The following is a 24,143-nucleotide window of genomic DNA, read 5'->3' as shown; positions in this document are numbered from 1 at the left end:
AATATGTGGTGTATGGACATAAAAACAAGCTTGAACATTAATCAAGAAAAGGAGTAAATCCAAATTTATTTTTACTTCAATATTTTCCTTCATACGTACATAAGAATATTTAATATGCATCTTTGAGTCAATTATAGACTTATTATTCAAATTTGTGGGATGAGTTGAAAATTTAAAGAATTGAAGCTAAAGCTTAGAAACTTTATTTGATTCAAGAGACTTATATTGGACCCAATATGGCTTTTAAAAAAAAATCAAATTCTGTCACTGTGACGCTCAGTTTCGCCTACTTTCCGTGCAATTTGTGACACACCCAAACAAGAACGATTTCTTGTGAAGATAATTCGTCAAAGGATACAAGTGTACTTCACACTCAATTTTGAGGAAAAAACCATACTAACTTGCTTACATATTGACGGCCCAGATGTTCCCTTTAAGTTATGGAGTCAAAACGTACCAACATAAATTGAAATACAATATACAAAGATTGTTTGTGTGATCATCTACGCACACATCACTGGAGATTTCCCCTTCATTTTGTATATATTATCAAAAATTATTTATTATCAAGCAGTCATAATCCCATCACAGAAAATGATCAAACAAATGAATTCGTTACGTTAAAAAAACATACTTTCTATGAAGGAGGGTATTTACATATATATAATATATGTAGGTATATGTTGTGCGTAAACATTCAAACAATATGTTCTCAAAAATCAAGTCAACTTCATATATACATATAAGCTAATATTTCAATATCCTTTTTTAGTCATTTATAGGACTAATAATCAAATTACTGCTATGAAGTTAGATACCCAAGGAATTTAATAAAAATGGTTAAGAACCTTTATTTAGTTTAAGATAATAATCATATCAGTCTGGATAATGCCCCTTTCAACCATACAATCTACCAATTTTGCCTTCAAAAGAGGGTACTAAGAATCATTTGCTTTATAGAAATGGATTCATCACTGAATACAAATGTTACCCATATGTAAAAAATAATTATAGATTGTGTTAGTGTCGAGGGGCCACGTAATATATTCATTTAAACTTGCAAAAAAAAACTAGCAAAATACCTCAAGTGATAATTATAATAAGCAATAAATGGAATGGATAACAGAGCTTGCTCCAAGGCAAGTCTTGCTGCTATTACTGATGATTTATGATAACCTACCTTGCAGGAATGATTATTGCTCTTAGGGGGCGGCTTTGGAGGGGGTCCATGGAGATATTGGTTATAGGAGGCAGCTCGTGGAGGGATTTCAACTCCAGGAGCACGACTACTCCTTTCAGGACTAAGTGTCCTCGCATCCCCTCCTGGTCGATTCCCAATACTCTCTACGAGTCGTGAGGACAGGAGACGGAGAGATGAGTCTCCACCAGCACCACCACGAGTGGAGCTACGGCTACGTCTCTCCATCATGGGTAGTCACTATTGTTTGGTAACTGAGATCAAAAGGGGTTCACATCCATGGACACTAACTACTAACAATAATATGAATTTGACAAGACGGAACACACAATATTCAACACACTGCACACTCCGGTGAAATGATGATGACTGACTCTATATTGAAGTGTATTTTTGGGGTGGGCGCGCGGGCGCATGAAGGGAATGTATCAACTGTATCATCATCATCGCGTCAAGAGGTGGAATGCAGGTTAGAGTAAGAAGAAGAAATAGAAGAAGAAAAAAAGTCGAAAACACCAAGGGAAGGGAATCGTAATTGTATATATATATATTATTATTATAAACCTTATCCTATAATATTTTGAATACATATTATATGAAAAAAAAAAACCTAAAAAGAGCGAGAGGAAAGATTTATACCATCTTACAAGTATCTAAAGAGATACTTGTTACGTTAGAGCCAAGCAACCAAACATCGTCGTGATGAATATGTAATAAGAGAAGAGGTGAAGTACAAAAAATAAAATAAGAAATCATGGAAATAACAACGAAATAGCTTAGAATGCCCCCTCCTGTTCAGTCAATGGTCAAATCTTCTCTATGAAGTTAGTTTGGAGTTGGATACTATGATATGTATATAAATACTCCTGTAAATAAGGAATAAGTAAGCATATCTCACGTCGTTAGATTGATTGTATCACGCAACCTTTTGTAGGAAAAGAAATAGAAAAGAGGGGATGGGATTACTCAGAGCTTAACAAGAAATAATTATAATTAAAACAATCAATGCTGTTCAAGACTTTGAAAAGGAGAAAGAACCAAAATAAACTTCACTAACCCAACTCGTCTTGCGCTAGTATTTATTTACGATTTTATCTTTCTTATTTTTTATTAACGAGGTTTCATTAAGTAACCAAACGACAGCTGAAACAAACATGCTTTGTTTTTATCCCATGTCTCTATTGGGGTAATATATTTATGACGTTCCGTGGAAAAATTACAATTTTTGACCCCCACCCCGTCCCCCTATCTTTGTTTTTCCGAAACTTTATATACCCTACGAGATTGGACGACCATAATTTTTAAATCCCATCCCCCCACCTGATCTGACCACTGATCTGGGGGATCTTGATTTTTAGAGTTTTTTTTTTCAACTTCAACAATTTAAATTTTTTCCTTCGCTGCATAATTTAGGGCCTTAATTTCCATCCGGACTGCCTACATCATCAATAAGTCCATTACAGCACTATACAGCCAAGAAGAACAAAATCTAAATCAGTACAAATATGTTTGATTCCAGGCCTGCCTCCATGTGACGTCAACCCTCTGGAATTTGTCATTTGAAGCGTCTACACCTCTCATTCAAATTGTAATTGCTTCCATCATGACAGCGTGAACATGGGGGGAGTAGTTCTAGCCTATGTAATTGCAGAATACAGAGTGGGACCTGTGTTTTTCTTTCATTTTAAAGCTGCTCGAAGGTAATGTAATAAAACGTCACGACAGCTACGCTGCTCTCCTCTCAAACATTCTTAAAATTTTCAGGGTCATTTATAACCCTACTAATAAATATGAGGCATCTAAAAGACACGGTTTCAAAAACACATGTTTCTATTTGAAATGTGATTCTTTAATAGTTATTTAACATTTAATTTATTGAATTACGAGGAAGTACCCGCCATAAACCAGAGTTATTAGACTCCGACAAACAGAGGAAAAGACAGACAAACTTTACTTTATTAATATTTGATATGTATTCTCTTTCTTATTTTTAATATAACGAGCTAAGCTTTAACTTTCCACGCTCGATGCTACTTTGTTATTTCTTAGACGAAGTAATCACACTGTTCTAAGATATTAAGCACACATTCAGAAATGAAGGGTCGACCGAAAAACAAACAAACTTTTCCTCGATTAAAATAGAAGAACTCCCCTTTTATTTTTATTTTAAATATGACGCGCTGAGCTTTAGCTACACACGCTCGTTGCTATACTATTATTCCTTAGATCAAGCAGTCCAAGATATGAGACCCACACTCAAAAATGAAGCGTTGGGAGACAAACTTTCCTATATTAATATAGATGATCTTCCTTTTTTTTTTTTCTTCTTAATATGTCGAGCTGAGCTTTAGCTACAGACGCTCGTTGCTACATTGTTATTTCTTAGATCATGTAGTCATGCAGTTCGAAGTTATTAAGCACAAACTCAACAATAAGACCTCTACAGATATAATGTTTTTAAAAAAAATATATAAATTTGATCTAATAAAGCTGAATTCGGCTATACCTCTTGTTCTAATTTATAAACTATGTAAAACAGACAGAAAAAATCATATGTACCCATTTATTTCTTTAGGTAAAATTTCCTTTATTGCTCACATAGATATGTACTTAAACGTTATACCAAATAAGGTGCTATGAATTGAATTCCCAAACATTTTATTTTGGTATTAATAATAATAATAATTGTCATTATTAGCTCCTGTCAAATCCCTTTTGAATTAATGAGTTGACAAGTAAGGTAAAAATAAAAAAAAATCTCCTTTGTACTATGTCTGTATGTATAGATATTAATCCTCTCCATTTTGAGTACCATTAATAAATTATTAAGAAAAGGACTCAGGTGTTGTTGCTCATTTCATTCATCAGAGGAAGAAATAAATAAAAATAATGAAGAAGTGGCTCTTCATTCTCCTCCTTCGCACCTCGTCTACAGAAAGAAACATAACTCCTTTTATCACCTTCATTCAAAGAAATGATGGATAAAATGTGTTGAGTTAACATTAAAACAATCTTGAAATAACAAAGGTCAGAAAAAGGAGCAATAGCCCAATTCTTATTTTACATCATATATGGATACTAATGCTGAAGGGCGTACAGTAGCCATTTTTAAACGATTATAAAAATTGTTTCCCTTACACATTGGACCTTCGCAACGTCTTTGCTGAGAAGAAAACCTGATATGGTGGAGACCATTGTCGCCTCTCAAACTTTCTCTAACTGAGTCTTTGCCTCAGTGTTCCATGCTTGATTAGGGTCTATTGTAAATATGACATATATATTTAAAAATAACGCAGAAACACATTTGTTCTTGATTTCATGAGTCCCTAGGCTTTAACAGCAAGATCACTACTGACAAGTTAAATATAGGTCACGCCCCTTTCCTTTATCTTATACTTCCCCCCATATTCAGCTGTTACAGCATCCAAGAGATCAACTCCTCCTATGCTCTTCTTACATTTAGAGATACTGTCAGGTTCACATACTTCCTTTTAATTATATTCTGCCCTCTGGCCTTATAATTATAATATCTTTGAATAGGTCCCTCTTATCTTTTACCAATATACTTCTGACAATCACTTCTAATTTACGTCATTGAATTTGCAATAGTTTTAATTGAGATTGCCTAAAGTTTGTTAGCAGTAAGATATTTCTTATGGAAATAATATTTTCTTATAAATCATTAGGATTATCCAAATAACAAGAGGTTAAATTTTCAACCACGTAATTTTAAAATGAAATATAAATGTTCAAAATGAATGAAAATGGTTAAAAATTGCTGTTGTCAAAGATAAGAAACATTTCCAATTAAAAGTTATTATGTAGATCTTTTACTTAACAAGATATTCGCCTTTTCCTAGAAGCCATAATTTTGAATTGAATAACACCCTCGATTCGAGTTAAACTCTTGAGTAATACGGCACCCTTGTAAATAATTTGTACTTATTAAGTCCTCCAGACGACAGATACACATTATTTAATTAATAAATGTTGCATATAGATTGCTAAATTCATAGTTATATTTATAGGTCAATTAATTAACTTATCGCCTGTAATGGGTTTTGGTCTATAAAGGTTCTTTTCATGTTTCTCGAGGTAAAAAACATTCAGGAACAGACCATCTTAATTCCAAGGTAAAAATTTGTTGACTAAACCACAATTAATTCAAAATGAGGAAGTCCAGTTCAAAATGGGAGCAGTCAAATTCAAAATGGAATAATTCAGTTCAAAATGGGAATAGTCCAATATTTAATATTCTAAAATTAAAAACCCATTATTTACAATTATATCTCTCAAGTCCTAAATATATTGTGAAGTATTTGACTTTACCTATGATTAATGTTGTGTCGGTTCTTAAATATTTGGTCCAGTACAGTACAGTTTAAGAACTAATCCTTCTAATGTATGTGTATAACTTTCTTAAAAGTGAATAATAGTAGGCAATGCGTACACTCTCGAAAACATACCTCTCTCAAGCATCCTCGACCTCCACCCCACCCAAAAAAAAAAAAAATGGCAATGACAACAACATAATCAAAAATTGAATATCAAAAAATAAAATCTAAATCTATGATATGTACTTATATATTTCTTGAACGTCAACTCTTGCAAATTCTAGTAATAAATCGTAGAATTATATTATGTTTTGATTGGTGGTTTGATTGATCGATTCTATTATACATTATTATATACAGACATTTCAATGTCTTGGTCTGATATTGTATATATAAAAAAAGACAAGGGATTCAACTTCCATTTCCCATATGTGTTTTATTGCGGATGTAAATTGTAAGCACTTTCGGTATGTAAATAAAACAAAGCGAAAAATGAACATTCTAACCCTATTCACGATTAGAAGAATATTTGAGAGGAGAGCTGTTTCGCTGTCTTGTCGTTTCACTAAATTAGCTACAAGCAGCTTTAAAATGAAAGGAAATAGATACAAGTCTCACTTTGTATCTAGCAAGGACATAGGAAGGAGTTACTCTAACGTATATCATCAATTCTACTTCGAGTCTATCAAGGACTTATAAACATACACTCAAATAATAAGACATCCCGATAATGAACGTGGTCACCCTGAGAATTTGAAGAATGTTTGGGAGTAGAGCAGCTTAGCTGTCATGACGTCTCATTAAATTAACTGTAAGTAGGTGTGAGATGAAGAAATTAAACAAATCTCCCACTCGATGTCAAGCAATGATATAGGCAGGAATTATTCCGATGTGGATCCTCAATTCTATTCCGAGTCCAACAAGGAATTACACTTGTAACTTTCCAACAAATCCTCTATTCTTTATCATTTGAATATTTATTTGTCTCTCTTTTTATCGTAATTAGAATAATGATAACAGCCGAGGAAAATAAAAAGTATCTTTCAAATTGTATTGAAAAGATCATCAATTATCATATTTTTTTAACTTATATTAATTTCCCCCCTAAATAATTCTCAGTTTAGTCTACGTCCTTCATGAGCCTACACACTCGTGGCTACACTTTATACTTAGATGTTTTCTCTTCAAGAATGAAGATATTATTAAGAATTATGATAACAGCTTTGGAAAATAAAATAAAAACTGTTCAGGTTGTCAACAATAAAATATTCGCAGACTGTAAAATACTAAGGATTTATAAGCCTAGTAATAACTGATAAGTAAGGATGGGATATTTGGTTTTGTTTCTCGCCCTGCACAAAGACATTTAGTGGTTTGTCGGTTCTTATTATTTGATCTTGTTGAGGAGGAGAGAGAAGTTCGTTCTATAAATTTCAAGATTGAAAGGGTACATTACAATCATTTTTGAAAGGGATGTCTTTCAAAGGGTTGCAAATAGAAGGGGAATCGAAAACCGTAATGTCAAGATGATTGCTGAATCATTGTAGAACCTATATTTGAACTCTGTCGAAAGATGTTTTAGGTAAGAAGTGTCCAGTATTTTATATTTCGAACAAAGCAATTTGCTATTCCTACATGGCTTTTTCTCCTGTGAGAGTAGTTCATATTTTTGGGAATGTCCTAAGATACAAGGAACTATTGAGTCTACTGTTATTGGTGTTGTGTCAGTCCTTACTTAGGACTAAAGACTACAATCCCATCCATTTCAGTCTTGGTGAGGTACAGTTCAGTTCCTCAAAGCAGTCTTAAAACTTATAAAGTTCGGTCCTTGATGATGTTATTCAACTTTATTTCTTGTTTTTTAAGTCAGTTCTAGAACTGATGGTCTGGAGGACTGATAGGAACGGTCTTAAGACTCAATCTTAGGGACAATAAAAAAATGACTGGCAAAGGGTTGAGGCCAAATTTTGAGCACCTTGTTTTTAATCATTTAAGAAGTTGCTTTGTGATTTGTGGTTTCCCTGTTTTATCAAACATAACACTAGATAATGTTCGTTCCCTTTGGTTGAACAACTATCTTACAAGTTGTACAATAAAAATGGCGAATTAAAACCGAAAATAACCATACTTTATAAACTAAAAGGATGGTTTGTACAAAGCCAAAAATTAGGAAGTCCGTTTTTTTTATTGTCCCCAACAGAAAAGGTCTTTGTGCAGGGAGGGAAAAATATTAACCCGAAAACAGCTTCTAAGATCTACCCATAAATTACTCATATGTCACTCTTAGACACAGTCACATCACTAATATAATTGCTATGTTATATAAATAACCAATTTCTTATAATGTCTAAAGTAAAGATGACAAAAGACTCATCATCATTCATGGAATATCTTTGACTGCGTGGCATGACTTTACATATAAAAAATAGCACAGACACTATTTCTATTAAATTAAAAGAAGGATCAACCAACACTTCCTTCCTCCTTATTTGCGCCAAAATGTTGCAAAGCTCTTCTTCTTCTTTTTTTGCAAATAATATTTGCAAATCCTCCCTACCATCATATTATTAAAATTCTTTTGTTGGTATATGCACGACAACCCATAATAATTGATTCCCCAAAAGGATGAATCACACATATAGAATATCCTGAGCACTTACCTCAAATGTATCAGATTACATAAACTTAGGAGTCAGTCCGGGCAAAATGTAGATAAAAATAAGAGTTTCAAGATTAAAAAAGGAAAAACGGTTTTTATTCTTGTTTGTTCATTCTTCAATAGATCGTCATGGTGTGAGGATATCGCTTTTTTTTTTAATTGTTCCTTTAATTGCACTGATTAAGTATAAGTAAACATTATAGTATTAAAATTACTCCATCTACCCTAGGAATCTTTTGGTGAAATCCATTTACATAGAGTATATTTCTTTCTCTAGGAAGCACCGGGGCGCGAACGTACACACATACAGTTCAAGAGAATAACTATCGAGCTTTGGATTATGACTTCAAGCCTACTTTTGATGTTAATTATTTAAAATCCATAATTAAATATGTAAACCTATGTTAAAATATTATTTTACAAATTTTTTCTTAGGACTAATATTCCTTTATATGTTGAAGGTTCCCCTCTTAATAACATTAATATTTTTCAACAAAATTCAAACAAAATGGATCTTAACTCAGTATGTCTCGCTCCTGCCTTCTCCTTCGCCCTCAGGTTTAAGTAAGGGTATTACTAGAGGTGTGTAAAATATGCCCAAGAAAGTGGGAGGGTTTCTTTTCTAGTGGGTAATCTGAACAGAGTGTTTTATTTTTCCAAAGATGCTATCATTATTCCGTAATTTTTGAAGGCAGAATATCTACGTATAAAGTAATAACTAGTGACTATGCACATGAAAGACGAAGAGTAATAATGAGCGTTTTCTCGCGGGCTATAAGTGTAATTGAGGATCGACATGAGATTAATTCCAGCCTATATTTCCTTGTTAGATACGGAGTGGGATTTTTGCATTTTTCCTTCCTCTCACGGCTGCGTGCAGCTGATCTAACACAACGTAAAGACAGCTAAGCTGCTCTCCTCCAAAATATTCTTCAAATTGTGAGGATTATAACGTGAATTTTTGGTTTCTTCTGTTTTTACATGCGGTTATGTCCTATTTATTTTGTGCATCAATACAGAACACTGCAGATATAAATGAAACTGAGTTGGTCAGTAAGTGTATACCTCAATGGTAGACAGATAAAATCGCACATTTTGCAATTATTATGTGTTTAAATTGCTGATATACAAAGAAGATATCACATCCGTCCATCATAAATAGTTTTTAGGCATTTACAACTACAAAATGATCTTTTATTGTAGAAAGACAAAGTATGGGAAAGTATTTGGATATGGAATTAATAGTAAGAGAATTTCCATGGCAAAAAAATCCTTGAGGTAGTGGCATACGTAAGTTTATAATGTTGTATTATATTACCAACGAATAGTGTTGTTTCAGTCCTTATTTAGGACTGAAGACTAGAGTCATATCCAGTTTAGTCCTTCATAGCAGTCCTATAACTATTCGGTCCTTCACTCAACTTGATGTCTTCTTTTTTAATCATTTCTTAGAATGACACCCTTAAGGATCGGAACGAATAAATATGAACTTCCCAAAACACTACCTCAAAGTGAGATGAATAAATTAAATACAAATACCACACTGTATCCAGCATAGATGTGGGAAAGGAATTACTTCGATATCGATCCTCAATTCACTCTGAGTTCGACAAGATTTGGAACCTGTGATGTATTTTTTAGCTAGACCGGTTTTATTTTTGGAATTGGTAATTGAAGAATGAATTTTCTTTTGCACAGCCATTATTATTTATCTCCTGAATAGTGAACACCCTTTCCTAATACATTCAATTATATTCGAAACCTAATTTAACATTCACAAAAAACAGAGAGTAACCCTAAAAAGTTATAATTGTAAGTCCTTTCGGACTCCGAATAGAATTGAGGATCGACATTGGAGTTATTCTTACCAATATCCTTATTTGTTTCTTCTTCACCTCTTCCCTCATCACAGCTGATTGTAACTAATCTAATTAAACGTCATGATCCTTAAGATCTCCCCTCTAAAACATTCTTCAAATTGTCAGAATTACTCTGTCCATTATACCAAAGATTTACATCCCTACCCTATGGGTTTTATAGCTAAACCATGTATTTAAAACAGAGGTCTGTTTTTTTTTTCATTTAACTCAGCGTTGTGACTTGTTATCCATGCTTGAGAAGAGGCATTTAAAAAAATTACGTAATCCATGAGGGAACAAAAAGCAGAATCTGGCTTTCAAAAAGTACGTAGTACGTAGACTAATGATGTCAAAAGGGAAAATAAATGTTATCTTGGACCACCTACTCGACAAGTAGAAACTAATATACATAATATAATATATATATTCTTAAACATACATAAAAAAACTAACTTGGATTCACAAGAAATTACAAAATAATTGAACGTCTTTTCCGCTACACGATGAAATGTGACGTCTTGATAATTTCAAAAAAAGAACATGTACCCACTTGGGTTCATCATTTCCAAGGAATTTGTCTTTGTTTTAATGATATGTTTGTCGTCTCTTTTCTTAGAGTCTCTGTATTTTCAATTAGTATCATAAGCACTAATATTGCATAGGTTGGTTTTTAAGAGCCCATGGGCACCGCTTTGATGAATTCCGTAACCAGATCCAATACACAATAAAAAACATAAATAATAAGTGATGAACGAGCTAAATTTTACCAGAGCGAGCGGTTGTACCCATAATTGTGAAATGCATACGGGCTAAAAGAATATGACCACAGAGTGGGGACCCAAAACTTAACGTGATTGTTATGGATTCAAGGAAGAAAAACTCAAAACCAATTTGTGATACGTTTAAATACAATATTTAGCCATATTTTTTATTCAACATGTCTTCCCTCACAAGTGATGATAGCCTTGACACGTCGGCAAGCAGATTGGCATCTCTTGACGATGAATGCCGTCTCCATGACGTACTGCAATGTAATTATTGCACCTTGGAGCGGATACAAATTTGTATGAGAGGTGTGGCAGACATTCTTCTACAAGATGTCTCTAAATGACAAAGTACAAGAATTTGAGAGATAACGACTGAAGGGGGCTACATGGAGGCAGGCAGGAGTTTTGGCTGTATTGGGCTATAATTGACATCTTGATTTTGTAGGCAGTGCGGATGGAGATGCCAACAGTCTCTGCAGCCTTCATGGCACTGGTACCAGTGCGGAGAGATTCCACAGTCGTTTCATTTTTACACTTAGAGACATGGGATGAAAAAAAACTTGTTTATTTTTGTTTCAGCTGTCCCTTGGTTGCGTAATAATACCTTGTAGTAAAAAATAACAGGAATAAAATTATTAGGTTGCCCTTATAAAAATTAAATGGATGATATACTTTAGGTTGAACCCCCCGAGAAATCCTAAGAGGGGAAACCCTCGTGCAAATCTAAATGTGTGACCCTTCACCACTCCAACGTCATATCAAAAATACCTTATTATATAATAATAATAGTTTAATAAAGATGAAAACGAGAGAGAGTAATTAAGGTTTAATCACTACTCTTTGCATAGAAATGCACGATCTTAACCTATGGATAATCAGTAAGTCAAAAATAATTCTATTTATAAAGAAAATATGTAACTATGAGCAACAATTTGTATCGACTCCATCATAATTAAGCGGTATTATGGGTCTATACATTATAAATATATATGTGTATATACCTTCTGCCTGACCCATAGTTATCCATAAATACTCATTTTCAATGTGAGTCACATCCAGCCTGTTTGTTATTACAAGATACATGCTTATTCAAAATTAAAGGTAAACATTGTATAAACTAAGCACTGTTATTTAATAAATATATTTAGATATCTTCTATTTTAATCAAACAAAATCTATCTATATGTATTCAGTTTGAAAGTAAGTAATTTTTGAGTTGTATATACTTGATCTTTGAAATAACAGTACAAGTAATGAATGAAATCTCGTAGGAGTGAGGTCAAATCATACTTAAAAAGAAAAGAAAAAAGAAGTACTTTATAAAAAAAATAAAATTTGACTATAGATGATGTATAGTTGAACCTAAAATTGTTTAATAATTTCAATCATCCCAGTAACTTGAATAATAAGCCTATAATACACTCAAATGAAATATTGGTATTTTGCGTACAAGTTGCAACCAAAAAATGAGATTTTTAATTTTAAATGATAAGGATTTCAAGTACTTCTTAGGATGAGGATCATGTAATATTCAATGGATGATACATTTATATTTATGGCATATATTTTTTGACTATTTACATACAAATCACTGAAATATAAGTATTCCAGCTTCAACCACAGCCTCCAACCTGGGCCTGAGCCTTCATGAGGAGCTCCTCGTCTATGTTGCCCACTGCTTCGGCAATGTAAGCATGCAAAGTGTCAATAGTGTTATTTGCACATTTATTGGAATTTCTCTCCAAGACGCATGCCATATAGTAGTCAAAGAGATTAAGATCCGCGTAGCTAGGAAACTACATTTCCAAATCATACTGATCATATTTTTTTTGTTTTTTACGGAATAAATCCGGTTCCAATTATCATATACGGACAACCCACACCAATTTAAAATTATAACAAAACTACAGACTTGTTAACATCAATTGAAGATGTCTAGAATCTTTATTTATGGAGCTATTTGCGTCTATGGACACATGGGCACGCCCGGGCAAGAAGCAAATAATAATGACTGTATGGCATTCATATTCTGAAAACATCTCAAGCATAGTATATTTCTCCTAATTCAGTTCTATGGGATGAATGTGATGAGCACACTCTCGTAAACATAGAGTTCAGGAAAGCCAAGATATTGAAGTCTAAACCCTGTATTAAGAAGTAAAGTAATAAATGTGGATTTTGTCCTTTTTTGATTGTGTTTTTATGCTGACGTACCTACCATCACATATGTAAAACTTCTTCTGCCTGACCTATTTTGAAGGGTATATTATCATCCATAGATACCCAAAGTATATGTACAATGTAAATAGTAAGTACATACATAGGTGGGTATAGTGTGACCTCTCAAGGTCAGGGTTCTTTCATACTAATTATGATATCTTACATATTTTATTCTTTCCTATTGAGGATGATCACAAAGAAATTTCTATTCATTTTAAAGGAGGGGGGAGGCGTAGATAAAAAGAGGAGGACTCTTTAAGTATATACCTATAAATGGTTGTACGAGTAGGTATAACCGCAAATATGACCTATGATGTAAGGATGATATTGATCACATTATTTGAGGAGAGGGAACACACACAAAAATACTCATAGAATCATACAAAGAAGATGTTCACGTTTCATGATACAACCAAATTTCTCTTCAACTCCTACTCCATCGTCAATGAGAAGGGATGACACAACTACTACCTACGCTGCAACATAAAAACAGTCTTGAACAAAAATCCCAACTAATATTTTTTTAAGACATATATATATACAAACGGCCCAATGAATACATACTTGCATACTAGGTACTTGTATTGTCCTGATATGACCCCTTTCATTTATAAAATAAATCCATTTTGACTACTTTAGGAGTACAATTTGTGGGTATTCCAAAAAGGATCAATAATGATTTATGATTTGTTGATAGAAAAGGACGATGATTAGTCGTAGAAAAATGTCAATGACAAATTCTAATCTTTTTGCCCTGGAATTAACCACGTAACCCCAAAAAACCAAGGACTTTGAGAAGTGTATGGTTATGAATGACGGAGAATAAAATGCAGGATTAATTGGGGAGTATGATTGTTAGAGTATAATTAAGGATCGAATATGAACTTGCTGGATATGGAGTGGGATTTGTGTTTGTAACTGTTTATAGTTAATCTGATATAAACGTCATGAGAGCTAAACTACTATCCTCTTTAACAAAATTCAAATTATCAGGGTTACCATGTTGATTTTCGGTTCCCCAAGCTAGGAGAGAGATTACTAGGACTGTAGGACCGATGTTTCGGTCCTTAGAACTCTTGAACAGTAAAAAAGATCGAATCGATAAAAAAAAGACTAATTAGGAAGTCAGTCCTGAATTAAGTTAACATTATTGTTACAAGTGTAATGAAAACCTTATCTCCAGATACAAGAATATTATGGGGGGATACACATTTTGCTATTATCTGAAAAGACTATGTACACTACACTACACTACAAATAGAAGAAATGGAAAAAAAAGGATTGTATGTAAAGCTTCTGCAATGCACGGAATTCCATCACATACCATGGGTCACAACATTCCTAAGTCATTCATCAAATATATTATGTACTACTTTAGAACCTTTTCTCATTATTCTAACTTTATAGAACATGCCTATATATGTAAGCATGTAGTGGGGTTTCTCATTTCTCGAGAAATAACGGGATTCCTTTAGTAAATAACAATTGATATGAATTTAAAGTATTTATTTTTTTACATTAAAAAAAACATTAAAAGCTAGTCTAAAATACCGATATATTCTCAACTCTCATGATCTTCATTTTTAACATTATCACTAATAGTGCTCAAGTCGATTAGTTCAAAGTCAATGGGGCCTGCTTTTTTGAACTCTTTAACCCTATCCGCAGTAAAAATAAAAAAAAGCCAGTGATGCAACGGCTAATTATAACTCATTCAGTAATTCACGAATCGTTTGTTCTTAGATGTCGGGGTACATTATAGTAAAGTCCCAAGCCAACCACATCCAGCTTCAACCTGGGCCTGAAACTGACACATGCCTTGATGAGGAACTCCTTGTTTATGTTGGCCACTACCTCGAGAATGGAAGCCCGCAAGGAGTCAACAGCTATCTGCACGTTTATTGGGCTCTTTCTCCAAAACCCACCACACATAATAGTCCAAGGGGTTTAGATCCAGTGAGCTAGGAGGCCACACTTAATTTTTTTGGTTTTTCAGGAATAAGTATGATCCCAATGAACGGATTTGGACAAATACACCAATGTAACATTCGACCATGACACTTTTAATATAAATTTAAACTCTCTAGCATAACTATCTATGGAGTTTTTTGCGTGCTTGGGTTTACATCTGGCACGGAGGTATACGCCGTTCGTATTCGGATGATATCTAATAGATATATATATACAATTTGGTCAGCTGGATCTGATGAACACACATATCTAAATATAGATCTCAGAGTTGCCCGGATATTGGGATCTACGCTTGTTCCTGATTTAAAATCCCCACACTGTAATTCTGAAATACTCCCGCCTCATTAGAAGAAGAATAAAATGCATGATTTCCCGTAGGTCTAAAACGCCATAAAATCCCGGGGAAACGGGATTTTATGAGATTTACACCCTAGTATATGTATATAAGAGATTTTTCATCTTTAAATAAGAAAGTAGAGTTTAAGATATACTTTTATATAGTATATATGTATGTAAAGGTACAAAGGTAACCATGCTTGATTAGAAGAGGGGGGAAATATAACCCGTCCGATGATGATTTTATTTTTCAATTTATATATTTTTTTCCTTTCTTTCTTTTGCAGTAGACACAATTGAATTAAATTAAATATTAGGGTTGGGTTTCGGTCTAAAAATCTTGGACCGATCTGAGAGTGTTATGATTTTTAGTGGACCCCCTAATTTCGTCCTTTAAAGATGTTCAATTTACACCCGTCTAAAAGAAAAATTCGGTCTACATGGATCCCAAAGAAAATTAAGTCTGAATCACGTCGTTATCTTTATTGTATCACGTAAACTTTTTTATACGAAAAAAAACAGAAAAAATGCCCAAAATCAGTTAATAATTAGCCAATTCTTCCATCTATGAGATTATTATTGAATAATTGTTGGGAATTGTTCAGAGCTTAACAAGAGCCAATTTAACCAATCAACGTTCAACGGATTGATTAAGGGAAAAGCAACAGAAACATCGACAGGTGACTGCAAATACACTTAAATCAACGTGCTGGGGAGAAATTATTCTTTTGAACTCAATTTCCGTAGGTTCACGCCCCGGTAGTTCCTAGAGTAGGAAATATACATTATGTAAATATATGGCTTTTTCTAGAAGAGTCCGAGGTAAGATGAAGTAAATGTAATACCATAATGTTTACTTATACTTAATCAGTGCAACTCTATCGGACCAATTAAAGGAAAATTAAGAGGAAACAAAATAAACGTAAATTCTTGTGTCAGTAAGGTATCGCCAGAGGATCAGACTTACAAAGAAAGTCATTTTATCTAGGCCTCATTGATAATTCGGTCTAGACCGAATTATCACGTACACGCACCCCTTGGGGTCCTTGGATTCCCTCTAAGGGGTACTTGAGATTTTAAAAAAAACTTTTACAATTGGTACATCACTGCAGAAAGGTTGGGAATCCCTACTATGGGTAAACTGTCAATGACGTCAGTTGTGTTTCAAAATAGTCATCACAGACCAAGAGTCACGTCATATGAAGTTAAATATGTTGTATATACCATATACAAAACTCATAAATCAGTAATGGGGAGAAAATGGGTCGATATGCATATTGAGACTGAACTCAAGGGGCCACGGGTTGGCTATGATTAACTTTACGTCTACGGTCAGTCAGGACCGAAATATCGGCACAAACTGCTCTGTCAATAAATACCTTAAGCCCGAACCGAAGAAATAATTCGGTCTTAGTCTCAACACTAGTATTTAAATAGTTTGTTTGTTCGGTGGTGTGTAAAATATGATGGAATTGCATGCAAAGGTTCAATTAGGGAGGAAGACCTTGCGTCTCATTCAATACATGTATGTTATACTTATTTATAAGTAACAAAGGTATGTGCCCCATCTTCTGTGGCCCCTCTCTCACAAACTCTTCAATCAAGTGATGAAAGTATTTACTATTTTCTACATTCTACATTTACCTACGTTATATGGTTCACTTTTTATGGATTAACAATAATAATGAAAGAGGTGAAGAAATCCGAAGAGTGCCAAAAAATATAACAAATAACCAATTCCTTATCAGTCTATTGGAATCTTTTTATTTTCTTCAATAGAAAGGATTACTCTCTATACGTAGCGGGTGTTAGATATGAGAATACTATTTCCTCATATCTCCAATCAGACACTTCATCAATATCTAGATAGAAAACTAAGTATATAGGTTAGCAGCAAGAGTCAAATAGTAAATGTATTTCATATACTGCAGAAAGTTTGTTCCCTATAATTAGAGAATGAATTTGGGTATGAGGGGGCGAGAAGAAGAATTAAGACTTTTATTAATATCAGCTGTCTGTTATATGATTTCGGGAGGAGAAAATAAATTAATGCCCTAAAGAAGAGAACCTTCTATATTTAAAAGAACATTAGTCCAACTAAAATATTGTAAATACGAGGTTGCCCTGAAAATTTCCGACCTACAAAGATACAACATTTTTCTGAATTAATTTTTCAGCGTAGTCTCCTTGGCGCTCTATGTTTCCATCTCTTTAACCCCTTCAAATAGTATTGTCACTTTCCCAGCCGAAAAAATAGTTTCCCCTTTTTTTGAAGGCGGTTCCCCCCATTGCAACCCACTTTTTGTACTATATTCTTATTTGTGTGTATAATAGTGCATTCAAGTTTCATATACAGTAATTAATCTGCGGTAAATCTTGGATTTATTGTGCTTAAAGTGTACCAACATCTACATACTTGATTTGTCCATTTTCACAAAAACGACGGTTACAAAAGAACTTCACCGACAAAAAGGCTGAACAGGACAACTTTCAGCCTTGTATATTTAAATTCATATATTCTATATTTATCCTTTTCTAATTTGTAAACTTAGTTTCAACTTTATACATATACCTACAATTTAAAACTCAATGTAGCCATACCTAGTCTCGACAATATCCTTCAAGTGGATCCTGAAGGTGTTCATGACCTTGTCCATTGTTTACCTACACTACAAATATCCTCAGAACATTGATATTCCTCCGGTACCATGTAAAAAGCAGACTCTATTATAAACACACACTAAGAAAAAAGACCAGTTAGTTGTGTTCAGGCAAAAATGCTAGCCACATGACCACCTTGTCCCAAAAAGATCAAGAAAGCACACGATCAAATTACTACCTTGCTGCATAAAAACTTATTTGGCGATGTCTGTTTGAGAGTGCCCCAAGGAGGTTGGGAAACTTTTATAGCATTGACCTTCCCCGTCTTCTCCGTGATCTTATTGGATGGAGATTATATTCGAATAAATTGTTGTTTGTCTACTCTTCTGCTATGGTAAAATGGTGAAAATTGGCATACACAATCTTGAGTAAAAGAGCGTTTTTATTTGACATCAGCATTGCTGATGTCGGCTATTTTGAGGAACTATACAATGAAGTTTTATAAGAATATAAACTCTATTTCATGCATATTAAAGAAAATACTAAACTAAACTCTTACTGTATATTTAGATGTGTAAATGTAGTATACATAGTTATAGAAGCTTATTTCCATATTCTAGTCAATGAACAAACTCTTTTAATGGCAATATAATATATATTTTTCTCTAATTATCCTACTTCTTAAGTCAACAATCAATCAACAACAACAAAAGAATACAAATATACCCATTTTTAGTACGTTGATTTCATTCAAACGTCAGTGTTTATCATTGGCATCAAGTAGTATTAAATGCAGGTGTGACGTCTATTGAAATTTCTTAGAACCATATGAAAAAGCTGACTTTCTAAATTAATTGGTAATTTGTCCTACTAATGTAATAAAAATACCCACTATGAACCCCACAAAACCTTCTACATCTATTTTAATAATGGGGAAATAGTTATTTGACACCCAGTACATATATGTATATTGTGTAGAAGTGACAACTCTTACAAGTTGCCCTTTGCCACTCTGTTTTATTTAATTTATAAGACCATCAGCAATTCTTGATTGACACTATCATTTCCTTATAACCTATTAATAGTAGTATATATTTTATAATTGTGGGGTCTTGGATAATGGGTTTTACAATGAATACGACTGAGGTTCCTTCTACAATTTATATAGTATACAATTTTGAGAAAAACATAATTGTAGCTACAAAAATATGCAAAAAGTGACTCTCATCGCACCAAAGATCTTAATTGCACTTCTTTTTTTTTGCAGGGTGGAGCAGCTAATGTTGGCTGAATATTTGGATATGATTTTTTTTTTCATGATTAGTTTGTAGAGTTCTATACGAGTCACTACTCTTTTGCTACATATCCTCCACTTCGTTGCCGCCGTTTGTTCATTTGTGACTTGAGAGAATAAAGGGACTGTCTGATGTTCAAGAATGTCCATCAAAACATCAAAGGGTCTCAAATGGTAAACAATTTATAATTATATAAAAAATTAATTTACTTCTTTGCATCATTTTCTTGGGATATACAGAGTGGGAACACGCAACCTGCAGTAGTATGACTCAATTACCAAAAATGGGATTTTATGGAATCAAGAAGAGACAACTAATAGGCAATTTGTGAATTATTTAAATACTTTTCAAAGCGTACTCCTTCACAAGCAATAACACCCTCGACATGCCACCTACCAGATTGGCAGCTCTTGACGATGAAGACCGTGTCCATGGCGTACCACGCTGTCATGATGGCATCTCGGAGCGAATACAAATTTGAATGAGAAGTGTGGCAGATATTTTTGTCCAAGACACCCCAAATTAAAAAAGTCCAGAGGGTTAAAGTTAGGGCTGGAGGTAGTAGGCCAGAAGTCAGACATATTGTTGCAGCAGAAGCTTAGGTTTTTCTTACCCTAATGAGGGATTCTTGACGTTGCAAGGCTGTCTGGATGGAGATGTAAACGATCTCTAGTGCCTTCTCGGCACTAACACCGGTAAGGAGAAAATAGCACACACGATGTTTTTTGGTGTTGCTCCGACTTTTTTTACACTTAGAAACATGAAATAAAAAGACAACTGGTATATTTATGTTTCAGCTATCATCTAGTAGGGTAAATCAACCTCATTATTAAAAATAATGGTTATAAAATCGTATTTAAATGCTAATGCTTTGAGGTGTGGTTTTATACATTTCCCAACGTTATCAATGATAATTATCCTATGAGGTTTTGCAGCGATACTAGCACCGTGCAGACGTTGAACAGTCCCTTTACAATACATGATTTATAGTAACTCAATTTTCTTTCAAATGACTTTTGGAAAAAAGTACATATTGTATGTATCCCTGAGGTTAATTATATAATACATATAAGTATACACTTTTCCTCATTCTTCATACTCAACAGATCACAAGTTCATCACGATCTTCATAAATAAAAACCCCTAACAAATGGATTACACCAGCCCAACAAAAATATAAATACGTACATTCATAGGAGGAGTCCTTACTAGATAACTATGAACACAGCAGAAAGAGGAATCACCCTTATAACTAGAGATGAAAATCCTGTGTATTTTGGGCATGTTAAAAAACCCGGAAATCAACATGGTAACCCCGAATATTTTAAGAATGTTTAGAAGGAGAACAGCATAGCTGTCATGATGCTTCATTAGATCAGCTGCAAGCTTAGGAAATAATTAATCCGATACCGATCCTCATTTCTACTCTAAGTCCAACGAGGACTTAGAATTATAAACCTGCCACAAATCCTCAAGACTATTCTCCGTCTTGTAAGAGCACACACGAATGTTTAATCCGATTTTGAATATAGAATAAAGTATGCGAAGAAAATGGCAGAAATTGTTGCAAATGTTCCCTTTATACTCTACAGTCATATATCTCAAATTCTTCGTCATAATGTAAGTTTTGTATTTAGAGAAAATTGGATCTACTGATGGTAAGATAAGGAATAAATCAAATATATGAGTTGTAGGAAAAACAATAAACCACTGAGTGTTTAATTACAAAAATACTACTCTGGTAAAAAAAAACTACTTATAACCCCCCTCAAAAACAGTTTTGATTCAATATCTCGAAGAAAAGTTGATATAAATGATTGATTTTTACACAAACATTGTGTTATACAATTATGATATCCACACAAAAGAGACTGTGTCAACTTTACCGTCTACCCTACATATTATTCATATAAATAATAATAATTGCTATTAATCTACTACATACATTAATTTAATCAAATAGAAAACCGAAAAGGTATTTTATTATATACATATATATGTGTAGAGGGCGTAAGTGTCATTCCACGTAGTGGACAGAGAGAAAGTGGTTAAAATATTTTGATTAAATTATGCCTCAACATAAAATATACATATTTCCCTAATTAAAACAATGGTATTCTCACATCAAATATCCTTCCTTATTTTGACATAATACAGTCAAACCTGATTTAATGGACACCTGTTTAAGCAGATCAGCGCACTTAGAGGGTGCCGCCGTTTTAAACAATAGTTAATCGTGGAAAGGGTAGAGTGTCTTTGTTGCGATCCGCACCGTACGAAACAATGTTGAGATTGCAAACTTCTTAAACCCCGGAGAGTCCTTTCTCTTGAGAGTCAGAAAGGAAATGGAAGAGTCTAGAGGTGGTCTAGATATTGACTCTGCAATGAAAACGTTGACTTGGCTGTCAGATTTTTTTAACTTTGATGTACACAGTTTTGGCCTTCAAACTCACCAGACATCAACCCTATTTTTTGTGTGGGGCGCAGTTGAGCAACACAGCATCCGAGCTGATGTTTCTGAGGTCGATTTGAGGCCGTTATTGATGCCAAAGGCCATTATATTGCATAATAATATTTTATTATATTCAGCTTTCATTTGAGGTTTCGTTTTGACCAAACCTCAAATATTTAGTTCAGGAGAAAATTCCTTTAAAACAAGTATTGTTGGTTGTTAAATAGAGAGGGCACCACCCCTGTAGTGCCCATATCCAGTTTTCTAATGTATAATTGTTAGTAAATAGGAAATCTCCCTTTGACTGACCGCTTAAACCATATTTCATTATTTTCAACACCAATGATTTCCATGGTAAAATACAATTGGGATATAAATTTGATCGATTTAGCCTTTTTAATGGTTGAGGCAGTTGCAACTGTCCCCAATATAATTTCCGTAATGGCAACAAATGAATAATATATAAATGATAAAACTTTCCATCCCAAGCTAAAGGGTCATATCTTTGTTCATAAAATATAACGTAAGACAAAAAGACACCAAGGTTCAACTGGGTTAAACATTGTTTCTCTTCCCTATCAGCCAACCTACCTACCTACCTAGTGTCATGTTGTTGAAACAACGACTAATGACAATAATAATAATAATACCACCTGCCAGTCTTTAGAATTGTTTCTAATAATAATATGCAGTACATCGAGGGAGAGATCATGTTCAACAAAAAACAAATCCTTATCGCTGTATCTAACAGAGACATTTCCCTCCCTCTCTCTCTCTCGTTGTATATACATAAGTACTTACGTGCTTTAATAACAAGCCATGTACGCATGGAACAGCACAAGAATATTTTTGTAGTTGCAACACATTTTTATTCTTCAAAAGCTGTTATCATTATGCTTTCATTTTTGAGAAGGGAATAAATATTTAATTATACAGTATTCACTATTGCATGAGAGATGAAAAGTAACGCTAAGGGTTTGTAGCGGAGATATAAGACCTTGTTGGACTTGGAGAATAATGTCACACCTGCTTTTAGCTAATCTAATGGAACGTCATGGGAGCTCCTCCAAAAATTTCTTCAAAATGTCAGGGTTAACAAGTTAATGTTCGTTTTCTTTTATAAACATGCCCAAAATACGCACGATTTTCATCACTGGTGCGTGCGATTATGAATGAAAGAGAATAACTCCCTGGGGATTTGTAAGGGAGTTATAAGGGTAAGTCCTAGTGTTATGGGTTTGGTCTGGAAATCCTAGGCCGGTCTATCACCATTATATTTTTGTTGGACGGAATTACTTTGTTCCAACAAAAAGCTCGGTCTGGACTGGTCTCATATAAAAAATCGGTCTTGATCGGTCAAAAGGAAAAATTCGGTCTACTTCGGTACCAAAAAAATCGGACTAGACCGAATTTACATGTTTTTTCAGGTTCTAGGATGTTACGGCCTGGGAAGTTTTGCCTTGCAGAAGTTTCTCCCTCATACATATATTATAGCATAAATGTATCTTCTAAATATAATTTAAGATTTAAAATTAGTCTCTCCCCCCAATTGAAGTCATTTCTAATGCATTTTTGCATTCAGTAGTGTAAAATGAGTACATTTAATTCAATTTTAATATATTTTAAAATAGAACATGTCAAACGGTTCGAATTCATTATAATAAGAGAAATAACAATTATTTCATATTATTTACTCAAATGCCATAATTTCATAATTAAATACTATGTACTTCAAGTTGAAGTAAAGGAAGACCTTAATTTATATGTGGAAGGTACATTTATCCTATAATATATATTTTATATATATTTTCATTCAAGTACGATGACGTTATACGAAGTTTAAACAGAGATAGCTCGGATTAATCTTTATCCCATTGTCTCTTATATGTATAGAGTATTGGATCTAGAACTTATTGTTTACTTTTGAGATTTTTTTTTGAAAAAAAATGGATGACAGTTGATCCAGAAAAAAAAAAAAATTGCTCTCTCATTAAATATAAGACCCAAAAAAAAATCTGCCCATAAATTGAGACCGAAAAAATCGGTCCACGGTCTGAGACAGCTCTCTGGACCGAAAAATCGGTGCAAATCGGACTAGAAAGAATCACTTAAGACCTAACCGAAAAAAAAAAAAAAAAAAAAAAAATAGGTGCTGGACAGTGTCTTAACACAAGTAAGTCCTTGTAGGTCTAAAAGTAGAATTAATGATCGACATTGGAGACATTGGAATGGTCATCGGTCCTAAATAAGGACATATACAACACTAGATACTATTCATAGAGTGCTTTCACTGAGCAAAAGTAATGGAATTTCTTTAAAGCTAAAAGTGATTTAACCAAAACAATAGAATATTGTTTTATGTTATTTATACATCACTCACTCCATATTTTGTACGGAATCAGCCGTTCAATCTATAAAAACGGAAGAGCTTCAAACAAGAAAAATAGCATG

At 33.7% G+C, this 24,143-nt stretch overlaps 1 protein-coding gene across 14 annotated transcripts in view; it reads right to left on the bottom strand.

Moving 5' to 3' along the window:
- LOC121121966 (tight junction protein ZO-3) overlaps positions 1–24,143 on the bottom strand; it is a 173,516-nt gene that overhangs the window by 48,148 nt on the left and 101,225 nt on the right. Inside the window, exon 1 of one of the 14 annotated variants that reach the window (XM_071890136.1) lies at positions 1,181–1,569. The exons of 12 other annotated variants lie outside the window; for them this stretch is intronic. In XM_071890136.1, the coding sequence (XP_071746237.1) occupies positions 1,181–1,429 (249 nt within the window). In that variant the 5' untranslated portion in view covers positions 1,430–1,569. Of the gene's footprint in view, positions 1–1,180; positions 1,570–24,143 lie in introns of those variants that run through there. One more of the 14 variants, XM_071890132.1, reaches the window with a different exon arrangement.

The sequence above is a fragment of the Lepeophtheirus salmonis genome, chromosome 7 (assembly GCF_016086655.4).
Source record: "Lepeophtheirus salmonis chromosome 7, UVic_Lsal_1.4, whole genome shotgun sequence".
Taxonomy (NCBI): Eukaryota; Metazoa; Arthropoda; class Copepoda; order Siphonostomatoida; family Caligidae; genus Lepeophtheirus; species Lepeophtheirus salmonis.
The sequence above is the reverse complement of the archived record's forward strand: the minus strand, read 5'-3'. Positions and strand labels throughout refer to the sequence as shown.